Source organism: Armigeres subalbatus, chromosome 2, assembly GCF_024139115.2.
Source record: "Armigeres subalbatus isolate Guangzhou_Male chromosome 2, GZ_Asu_2, whole genome shotgun sequence".
NCBI classification, from domain to species: Eukaryota; Metazoa; Arthropoda; class Insecta; order Diptera; family Culicidae; genus Armigeres; species Armigeres subalbatus.
The window spans coordinates 7,262,247-7,274,596 of NC_085140.1; the positions used below are offsets into that span (position 1 = coordinate 7,262,247).

Consider the following 12,350-nt stretch of genomic DNA (forward strand, 5'->3'; position numbering starts at 1 on the left):
AGACAAAATTTCTCTTCTCAAAATGAGGTTTATACCCATGTCCCAACGGAAAATAACGGACATGTTGCCGATTCAGGTAGCATGACTGCTTCCGATTTCGATTTTTTTAACTGAACAATTGCATCACATGATTGTTGCAATGTTCAAAGCAAATACCATTCCTGAAGCTGTTCAGGTTGGTATAAAGTACACACAAAAAATTGTTATCGGACTCCGTTTCAATGGATCCAAATAATTGTGTGAAAGTTCTAAATTGGAATGCCCGCTCTCTAAAGGGTAAGGAAGATGAATTATTCAACTTCCTTTCAGTTCATAATGTGCATATTGCCATTATAACAGAAACTTATTTAAAGCCCGGACTCTCCATTAAAAGAGATCCAAATTATTTTATCTACAGAAATGATCGTCTTGACAGCGCCTGTGGTGGGGTCGCCATTGTCATCAATAGACGTATCAAACATACATTATTTTCTTCGTTCGAAACCAAAGTTTTTGAAACCTTGGGAGTTTCTGTTGAAACAAATTTTGGACAATTTTCCTTCATTGCAGCCTACTTGCCTTTTCAATGCAATGGGCAGCAAAAGAATTCGTTGAAAGCTGATCTTCAAATTCTGACTCGCAACAAATCAAAATTCTTCGTAATTGGTGACTTCAATGCCAAACACCGTTCATGGAATAATGCTCAAAGCAATTCCAATGGTAAAATTTTATTTGAAGATTGTTCTGCGGGATATTATACTATTCAATATCCCAATGGACCAACTTGTTTTTCTTCCAGTCGAAATCCTTCTACAATTGATTTAGTTTTAACGGATTCAAGTCAGCTGTGTGGCCAATTGGTAACTCATGCTGACTTTGACTCTGATCACCTTCCTGTGACGTTTGAAATCTCACAAGAAGCCATTTATAATCCAATCAACTCTACTTTTAATTATCATAGAGCTGATTGGGATTTATATAAAACGTATATCGATAGGAATTTTGATGTTGATATTCCTCTCGATACCAAAAGTGATATTGATAATGCTCTCGTATCTTTGACAAATTTAATTGTCGAAGCCAGAGGCATTGCAATTCCGAAATGTGAAGTTAAATTCAACTCCATTATTATTGACGACGATCTTCAGCTACTGATCCGTCTTAAAAATGTGAGAAGAAGGCAATACCAAAGAACTCGCGATCCCGCGTTGAAAGTTATTTGGCGAGATTTGCAAAATTAAATTAAAAAACGTTTCGCTATTCTGAGAAATACCAACTTTGAGAATAATGTCTCGAAGTTGGATCCCAGTTCGAAACCCTTTTGGAAATTAACAAAAATTCTTAAAAAACCTCAAAAGCCAATTCCAGCGCTTAAAGAGGGAAATAAAATTTTATTGACAAATGGCGAAAAGGCTCAAAAACTTGCTCAGCAGTTCGAGAGTGCCCATAATTTGGGTAATTCTGGAATTTCCCTTCGTTGGGAACTAATTTGGATGAAGTGAGATCTATTACTAGAAAATTTAAAAATATGAAAGCCCCGGGTGATGATGGTATTTTCTACATACTTATCAAAAAACTTCCTGAGAGCTCTTTATCCTTTTTGGTTAATATATTTAACAAATGTTTTCAATTGGCATACTTCCCAGATAAATGGAAAAACGCCAAAGTTGTTCCTATTTTGAAGCCGGACAAAAATCCATCTGAGGCTTCTAGTTATCGCCCAATCTGTCTACGGAGGGTCCGCAAGTCATCTTCCACCTGATCGATCCACCTTGCCCGCTGCGCACCTCGCCTTTTTGTGCCCGTCGGATCGTTGTCGAGAACCATTTTCACCGGGTTACTGTCCGACATTCTGGCTACGTGCCCGGCCCATCGCAGTCGTCCGATTTCCGCGGTGTGAACGATGGATGGTTCTCCCAACAGCTGATGCAATTCGTGGTTCATTCGCCTCCTCCACGTACCGTCCGCCATCTGCACCCCACCATAGATGGTACGCAGCACTTTCCTTTCGAAAACTCCAAGTGCGCGTTGGTCCTCCACGAGCATCGTCCAGGTCTCGTGTCCGTAGAGGACTACCGGTCTAATCAGCGTTTTGTAGATTGTCAGTTTGGTACGGCGGCGAACTCTATTCGATCGGAGCGTCTTGCACAGTCCAAAGTACTTACGATTTCCAACCACTGTGCGTCTCCGAATTTCTCTGCTGGTATAATTTTCGGCAGTCACCAGTGAGCCCAAGTACACAAATTCTTCTACCACCTCGATTTCGTCACCACCGATGCAAACTCGCGGTGGGTGGCTCACATTGTCTTCTCTTGAACCTCTTCCTATCATGTACTTCGTCTTCGACGTGTTGATGACAAGTCCGATCCGCTTAGCTTCCCTCTTCAGTCTGATGTAGGCTTCCTCCATCTTCTCAAAGTTACGTGCCATAATATCTATGTCGTCGGCGAAGCCAAATAGCTGGACGGACTTATTGAAAATTGTACCACTCGTGTTAATCCCTGCTCTTCGTATTACCCCTTCCAAAGCGATGTTGAATAGCAGACACGAAAGACCATCACCTTGCCGTAACCCTCTGCGGGTTTCGAAGGGACTCGAGAATGCCCCTGAAACTCGAACTACGCACATCACCCGATCTATCGTCGCTTTGATCAACCGTGTCAGTTTATCCGGAAAACCGTGTTCGTGCATTAGCTGCCATAGCTGGTCCCGATCGATTGTATCATATGCGGCTTTGAAGTCCTGTGCTAGATGAAAGTCATCAATCTCCAAGTCTACATGCATTACTTATGCACAATATCACACTCGCACCACAAGTGACACGATAGAGGGAGTAATACGAAGGGTAGGGATTGACACTGTAGCCCATCAAGTAAGTAAGGGATTTACACGAGTGGTACAATTTCACGAAGTCCGTTCTGCTGTTTGGTTTTGCCGACGACATTGATATTATTGCACGTAAATTTGAAAAGATGGAAGAAGCCTACATCAGACTGAAAAGAAATCAAGACGGCGAAGGCGAAATACATTATAAGAAGAGACTCTTGAGAGGACAACGTTAGCCATCCTACCACGAGTTTGTATCGATGATGACGAAATCGAGGTGGTTGAAGAAATCGTGTACTTGGGCACACTGGTGACCCTTGATAACGATACCAGCAGAGAAATTCGGAGACAAATCGTGGGAGAAAGTCATACGTACTTTCGTACAGTTCGTACCAAACTGTCTATCTATAAAACGCTCATTGAACCGGTAGTTCTCTACGGACATGAAACCTGGACGATGCTCGCGGAAGACCAACGTGCGTTGGTCTTGGAGTTTTCGAAAGGAAAGTGCTGCGTACCATCTATGGTGAGGGGCAGATGGCGGATGGTACGTGGAGAAGGCGAATGAATCACGAGTTGCAACAACTGTTGGAATAACCAGCCGTCGTTCACATCGCAAAAATTGGAAGACTGAAGTTGGCCGGGCACATAGTCAGAATGTCGGACAATAACTCAGTGAAATTGTTCTCGACAGCGCAAGGTGGATCGATCAGATGGATGAAGACAAGAAGACAAACCCACCATAGACTGCGTAGTTTGTAACGTGCAGCCATGGACCGAGCAGAATGGAGACGACTATTATGGAGAATGGAGACAAGTGTAGACGAGACGACTGTAGAGGCCACTCCGGCCTTAGGCTGAATAAATAATTATAAAACCACATGCGATGCACGACACGCCTACCGAATTACACCAGCGTTCTCATGGAAACTTTACAGGAGGTACTCCACTACTGACACTCCGCCATCACAAACAGAACACTCGAGAGCCTTTCTGTTACATGGTACCAAACTGTTATCAATACTGTTTTACTGTTACCAAACATGCTTGAATCCAAAGCCTGGTTGTGCAGTTGTAACATAAGGAAAATCTAAAAGCTAACAATGTTTTAATAATAATCGCTAGACAAATTTGCAAAGAATTTAAATAACAAAATATTTTTGAAATAAGTTTGTTGCGTATTATCTATAGCGGAATGCAGGAGGAAGACGGTTTACCATAAATAGTATCAGGGAAAAACCTCCCGAGCAGCACAAGTTAGAGAAATTTTTTTATAGCAACTTCATTGTATTTAAATCAGGACACATATGAGTTACAGTAACCTAATTTTACCATTCATATATAAATAACAGAAAAGCAAAATCTGATGTTAGTTTGTTTGATGTAGTTGCTAAAATAACTAATAGGAGAAATTGTTCGAGCAATTAGCTAAAAAATAACTCATTTTGCCATTGTAACAGTAATAAATCAATAGCAAAAATAGAAATATCAAAATCAGTTATTATTGATGATTACATAATCTGTTCTTCATTTATTGTTCTGCTCTTCCTTACAATAACATAAAGCCTGTCCACGTTGAATTTCGGACACTAAGCTAATGTCAAATTTATTTGTCGTCGTTTTATCAATTTGGGCGTGTTAAAAACTTGCTGAAAGCACCACATGAAGCAGAAAGATTCAGCTGTCATGTAAATTGATCGTCTCAGTGGTTTGCGAAATTTTTCAAAAATCGCATTATAAGATGGGTGTCCGAAATCCGTGGACAAGCTTTATAAATAACAAATCTTACTATTAAAACAAAATTTGTTGTGAGGATGTTATTTTCTGTTATTCATGCATAACATAGGAATTACATAACCTGATATGACAGCAAAATTTGTTATTATTATGTTATTTGTTTGTTATTTACCTATAACCGGGTAATGAGCAAAACGACTAGATCGCTTGAATTATAGCTCATTCAGATAATAAGATGTGCTAAGCACTAGCTGTAGAACCATCCGCGATTTGCTTGCTCCTGGAATACTCATTTAGTATCGCCTGCATTGTGTACATGAAGCGGTCTTCACTTAATTGAAACTGTGCTATGTTAAACGGTGTGAAACAGCTTGTCAACGACCAAATCGGCTTTAAAGCCAGAAAAAATACGACATTCTACGGTGGGCTGGTTACATGAGGGAAGTGTGAATAGGAACAAAGAAAACGTGAATAAAAAGATCAGGGGTTTTCAGATTTTTCACTAGAAATTGCTTGCAATAAGCGGTGGAGTATTATTTCTGTAGAAGTGCCCACTATTTGTACAGAGCCCATAATTCGCATATAAACCTTAATACCATTTACTTTTGGTTTTGTTCATCGTTAAATATCGTTTATCGTATATTTGTTTAGCTCTAAAAAGTTATAAAAATATTTTATAGATTGTTGCCAAAAAACATTAGACAACTTTTTATATAGGGTAAATCACTACTTGGGCCTATGGACCCGATTCCCGGCTCACTGCACAGAAAACTAAGGATTTACACTTTTTGGAAGCCGTAGGTTTATGGTTGATAATTTTAAAAAAGTCTCCCATTTATATCGCACAATACTCAATATTTTTCAACCATTTATTTCACTCCTAATTGGTCCAATTATAGAAAATAAAAATGTGCATTCCGAACAATCACTCTCCGTTGCTACACCACTGAGCCGGAGTGAATCTTTCCACTTTTACAAAATGGTATTTTTATGTAAACACCTACCTGAAAATCGTCATAGTTCTCGATACAATCATTGCTTCAATCTGCTAATCACCACACAATAATTCTAAACTCACGCACTTTAATCTTTTCTATTTGTTCGTTTCACTAGAACTAATATAAAAATATTAGAATACATTTAAAAATGTATCCTCAAACCGAACAAAAATTCACCTCGGCCTAAGAACTTCTAGCTGCACCGTGCTGCCAGAAGGCCAGGAATCTTTTTAAGTATGAACAAAATCCTTCAACGTTCATAGGAAAACTATCTAATTAGTTGACCGTATCATGTTATTTGTAATTCTCTCGATTTCAAAAAGTGACAAAAATATAGTTTTTAAGCGTTTGGAAGTAATTTGGATGAGTGAATATATCTTTTCAACCAAATAAAAATTATTATAAATAATACCATCTGGCATCATGTCGGCGTTGAACGTGCTTATTTTTGTTTACGTCGCATTTTCTACCGTCCCGAGAGAGAATGAGAGTAAGGTGTTGAGAGATTGAGCGAAATTTTGCTTAGGCCGGGAACCGGTTTGGAAGTGGGCCGGAAATGAAATCGCTATGACTGAAATTAGTGCTGGACCTCGTTAATTTAAATCAAATAAAAGCTTTTTCAAACGATGTTTACCAAGAAAAGCTATTTTTAAGCAGAAGTGAACCCCATTGCAGTATTGTACGGCACACGAAATTTAGGAAAAGTTGCTTCCTGTCATAAATATCAATTAAATAATGCAGTCGCATGCATGTTAGGCCGGGAATGGGGTAAGAAACCCTAGTACCTCATCAACCGATTTTCTCGCAACAAGTTTCGTTCGACAGGGGGCAAATTCTAGTTGATCACTAATGAACTTGATAACGATCGGCCATTGTGTTTAATAGTTAAAAAGAAAATTGTACATCAAACCACTACTCGAATGAAAAGACTCGAATGTTTCTTCTCTTTTAAAATATACATACTATTAATTATTTAGATCGACCTCTTGAGTGAGCCATTGATTGAGTATCTTTATCGTAATGAACTTGGTGTAATCCGCCGATTTACATCGATTTAGATTGATCTGAGACTCAAATTAAAGTGTTAAATAATAAAATTCTGAGTCCTGAATGTTTTTTTTCTGTCTTCAAAAGAGATATCTCTTCCTTAATGTTCTTTAATCTAACTCATTGTAATAATAATGAAAATAATTTTTGTTCATCAGAGCGTAAATCTCTTGTCTCGCCAAGGGTTATCTATTTGTCAACTCATAAGTTGTGTGAAATGATGTACATAATAAACTCACGATTCCCATTTACATCGGTTCTCTGACTCGCCCGTTTGTGTGCGTGCTTGTGATGTATGCTAATTGACCTTTTCGTGCAACCTGGACCCTGCTTTCTCTCCATCATATTCTATGTTCATTTTCGGATATAATTGTGCTAATTTTTCCATTGCGCTATTACAGGAACTGGGACGGTGCTCCACCTCGCTACCAGAATCCACCGATGGCTCCTCCGGCGACTGAATACGAACGGCCACCACCGTACTACTATCCGGGTGCACCCAGCGAGCAGGATTGAATTTCTCCCCGACACGAGGTCCCTGAGTTTTAACTGACTGGATTTGCTCTAGCAACTAGAAAATCACGAGAGAGTGACATCCGTACCAATCGCCTAGAGAAGTGTAAATAATCAATGCTTTTCTCCCTAGTTTTTGTTAATAGGATTAATTAAAATACCCCCGAATTCGGTTTGAGTAATCCTAATTTGGTTTGACGTCCCTTTTTTTTATTTTAGGAAGTTGTAGAATTCGGTTCTATTCGATTATCGATCGAACTAAAATCCATTCCAAAAGCCAATTTGCTCAAATCAAACATAACGCGTCAAGTCCATTTTGTCCCTTTTTACTCAGCAATTTTTATTCAGTGTGTAGGAATTTGTAAGCGGAGAAACTCAACCAAATAAACGGAAGTAAACCTCCCCGGTAGGTACATTGAATTTAACCAAACTGCCATTTTTTAGTCTTATGACCATAGTGTGCGCAGTGACCCCATCGAAGTGTCCCAAGTGAATGCCGCATTTCTTCTCTTGAAACCGATTGAAATTATAACCGATCTTTGGAACCTTTTCTGTCGATCAAAACTGCTGCTTCTAGAACTGCTACTATCAATAAACGAAAACAACTAAAACATCTACTGGTTTAGTCGTATTTTACCGAGAATCAATTGTATAACTAATCAAATCTTTTGATAATAATAACTCAACAAAGTATATAGACGAAAGGCTGATTATTTCTTAAACAAAAGAAGATTACGGAAAAAGTAGAATGAAATCAGATTTGACAGTAGAACGACGAGTACGGTTCTGGCAGACAAATAATGAAGATTATTTCGACGCTACAAACAAAAAGCGAGGAGAATAGTGATAATTTTTGAAATAGGAATCCTATTGATAATGAAAATTGTGATTATGTTTAGTTAAAGTTTTTTTTTCTTGAGTGAACAAATTTTATGAGAATTATGTTAGGAATCTCGCATCGTAGTTTTTCCTTTGTTTCTGAAAAGTGTTCAATTTCGCAGATATGTTTTTCGTTGAATGGGAAACATAACTGAGCACACCAATCGCTGATATTGAAAGACCTTTAATTTTTAGTTTCATATAGAGTACATTTAAACCTCTTTTTACGACACTAATTCGGGATAAGTAAAGTTAATTAGTTTTAATTTTCATTATATTTAAAGAATCAAATCAGCAAATCGATTTAGCAAAATATTAAAAAGCGAAATATATAGGATTTTATTTTCAGGAATTGCCTCTACTGTGAAAAGTGCCGTAAAAAGGGGTTTTAAATGATACTTCAATAGTTTGGTTTCTTAACGTTCGTGTATGTTCTCACTAGTTTGCATATTCACTCATCATTAATTACAAACTGCTTATGAGGGCTGATCGCATTTCAGTCAACTCAATAAACAATTGGAGGTTAACGACAGCATGTAAGAAAAATTAGTCACATCAGATTACTTCTTAAGGATAGATGAAACAATAACGATTCAATGCTAAAACATATAAATGGAACCCGATACAGTATACAAGAATTCAAATAGTCACCTTAACTTGTAATAGTACCAGCGGTTCGATGGCTGTAAATTATGTGAATGATTCGCCGCCTTAGGAGAAAACAGTAAGGCATCTTATCACAAAGACCAGTTGTATTTGCTCACCTTCGAACGTGGTTCTAACTTTTTGAAACGAAGTGGGCAAGTTGCATTTAGTTTTTATTTTATATTCTATTAGTACGTAATTGGCCAATATTCTTCCCTCAGTGTAAACATTGCATTATGGGAGGACGGCACGGAAACAAAAAACTAAAATGGCTGCCGATTATACTTTGTTCGATATGCAAAATACAAAAAAAAGAACACAAACGTAATTTTATGAGAATCATTCGAAAACATACCCTACATAAAAAGATAAATTGATAAAAGACTTTATATTTCTTTCACTGTATATCTATATCAATGTGGAAACATTTTAAGGTGTAAAAAGAACTACAACAAGCAAGATTAATAACACTCCACAAGTTCATCACTTTAGATGTTCAAATACACATTTCATCATTATAAAACAAAAAAAAACAAAGATATCACATACACGAAATTCGATATACAAATGTACTACGTGTCTTTGATCGCCATGGAAGCCGATCAGAAATGATTCGACTATCTTCTAAGATTTGAACGTGATCATACCGATTGAAGAAACATTCTAAAAACCGAATATGTATTTTACGTTTATTTTGTCCGAATTCCAAAAACATCGCCAAGATTCCGCTTGAAGAAAAAAATTGTGTGACATTCTTGTAACCACAACCGATCCGCTTGTATCTAATTCATTATTAGTACTATAGGTCTAGTTTTGCAACAGTGCAGTTATCAATCCTTCTCCTTTATCACAAGGGGCCATCCACAAAGTACGTCACGGTCCTATGGGGGAGCGGGGGTTCCGAGCAGCGTGACGACTCATACAAAAAAAATAGAGGTTTAATACAAAAAGTGTGACAAAGGGGGGAGGGGGGTTGAAAATCGCCATTTTTTGCGTGACGTACTTTATGGATCTTCCCCAAGCCATTGTGTAGTCCCAAATGGCCGGAGCGAAATATGATGACAGCAGCTCTCCCTGGATGCGTGTGCACGCGTCATAGATCTTAGAAGAGACCTGAGTCCTTAAACACACTCTGAAGGTAACATACTCAAACTCCACAGTCATCTGCTAGCGAGAAGAAAACGATCTCGATCTCTATTTGCGGGAAAGTGAGGTTTAAAACGTTTAAAACGGATCATCCTTCGATAAAATGATGATTTACGCATTACAAGGAAAGTTTTTTTTGAATGAAAATGGAAGAAAGTATTCCAAATGCAAACCCAATTTAATTTCAAGCGCAACAAATCGATTAAAAAGCGTAAATATCACTTCCAGTTTTCAATTTTTTCAAAACCTAACCTCACTTTAAATCGCCAGTTACATACATACCCATTATAACCAATCCCAATATACACTGAATTCTTTTTTACACGATTGTTGCGTGCGTGCGAAAAGAAAAGCTTGTTAAAAAATGTGTATTTTTGAGAAATAGTGTATAAAAAATCACATATTTCGAGAAATCGTGTGAAAATAAAATGAATACTTTTTAGAAGTTACGAAAAAAACACAGGGCACAGGGTCTTCTGCCAATTATGATGCTACATATGTATGATCTACTGTGCCAGTTATTTGTTTATTTGTTTATTTATAGTGTACATCAACAGATTGTTCGTAATCCTAATGATGATTTAAAACTACCGTGGAAGCACCATATTTGACGCAGGTCCAAACTTGGCGCACTTTCATATCAAATGATTCAAAAAACCTATTTTCGCCAAAAATATATCAACGAATAAAGCTAGATGGCTTTAGTAAACATTATTCCACTAAGTGTCCAGCCCATGATAGTATGCCTTATGATGTCTTCGATTTTGATGCGTTTTTTGACGCATTTCTTACACGGTATTTGGTTATTATGCAGTTTTTCTATGCTGGTTTTGAAATTCTTGCGAGAAAATAATATTATATAATAAATTAGTATCCTATAATTTAATTTACTTTCTTTGTACGAAATTCTAACAAGTCAAAAAAAGCAAATTTTCAATTCATTTCTGCCGCTATCCAAACTGCTGGTCGGGCAACCCTGAATATGAATGATTAATTATTTTAGAGCGTCTTAGGTACGAAATGCTACAAGGTTAACCCTGAATATGAAATTAAACAAAAATATGACTGGCTTTCTTATATAAGCTTCAGTGTGTGTAAATAGTTTATTGAAAAAATGTGTATAGACGGTCAGCTCACATTTTTTGAGATATATCTGCCGGTCACGTAACATTTGCATAATGGTAGCTTCAATGTGGTTCTAAAAGGGTTCATATACAGGTTGCGTTTTCTGTATCCTCCTCATTTCATAGATTAAAAATGGCAGATTACCAAAGAAAGTGAAGTTTTTATTACAAATACAACAGATCATGGTAGGCTGGTTACGAAATGAAATGTCAAATTTAATTCTCCCGTGATTCACGGGCCGTGAATATATGCTTTGACATGATTCTTACACCTAATTGAGAAGCATTTTGATTGATGTGCAGGGTACATGAAACTAACAAAACATTTACGTGCTACATAGCATATAACTTGCAGAACAACTGAACAAAAATAAACAAAATGCCGCTTTGTATAATAAATTAACTTGTTATTTTATATCGTACAAAGTTCTATTACACTGTCATTATATAATAACAAAAAAATGATTGAGTTTTAACATAGTTTCAAAGTGCGTCAAATTAGGAACAACTTTGCGTCAAATAAGGAACACGGTAAAATTAGTGCGTCAAGTTGGGCATATAAAAACAGATTAAAAAACTAAGAAATAAACTTATATTTCGAGGTTTCATTATTTGTACACATTCTATAATAGTAGAAAGCTCGTTATGCAGAATATTAGGCGAATCCATTTAAAAATTGTTTTTGAAGTAATGATTCTTTTTAAAATGTTCTTAACTGCGTCAAATATGGTGCCTCCACGGTAGTATGGTCATTACAATAATAACTAATTAACAAAACAGTAAAATCACATCAAAAAATAAAATTGTCATGGGACTTAAATACACTTATCTAGCATATGCGCGTCAGCTACTACGACGAAAAACATTTACAAAACTACGGCGAAGCGCATCTCTTGTCAAGTGGTAGTCAAATACTGATGCCACCCTATTAAAAACTCTCTGTAGCCCGTTCAGTGCGTTGCCCAGACCATAGTTGGTGCGGCGAAGGGGAAGTCTCAACATTATGCTATTCCGCAATGGCCGATGTTGCACGTTAATGTTAATTTGTTGCAGAATGTCTGGACAATCGATCCTTCCTTGTATAATATCAGCGACGGTCAGTGCTCTGCTTAAGTCCCTACGGATACGCAACGGAAGAAAGTCGATCAGATGGCAGCGGTCCTCGTAACTAGAGAGGCGAAATGGATCTCTCCATGGTAGTTTGCGCAATGCAAAACGAATAAAGCGGCGTTGTATAGATTCGATGCGCTCCAATCCGTTGTTGTAGTAAGGACACCAGACCGCCGAGCAGTATTCCAACGTCGACCGGACGAGAGAGCTGTATAGTGCCTTCAAGCAATGTACGTCGGTGAAATTTTTCGCCACCCTGAACACAAAGCCAAGCGTTCTGGCCGCTTTATCGACGACAAAGGGTATGTGCTGGGTAAATGTAAGTTGCGAATCCAGAAGAATTCCC

At 37.6% G+C, this 12,350-nt stretch overlaps 1 protein-coding gene across 10 annotated transcripts in view; it reads left to right on the forward strand.

Annotated features, from left to right (window-relative positions):
• LOC134217609 (prominin-like protein) overlaps positions 1-9,299 on the forward strand; it is a 173,759-nt gene extending 164,460 nt beyond the window's left edge. For all 10 annotated transcript variants that reach the window (XM_062696399.1, XM_062696398.1, XM_062696400.1 and 7 more), the window contains one exon: positions 6,989-9,299. In XM_062696399.1, the coding sequence (XP_062552383.1) occupies positions 6,989-7,103 (115 nt within the window). In that variant the 3' untranslated portion in view covers positions 7,104-9,299. The remainder of the gene's footprint in view (positions 1-6,988) is intronic.
• The last annotated feature ends 3,051 nt before the right edge of the window (positions 9,300-12,350 follow it).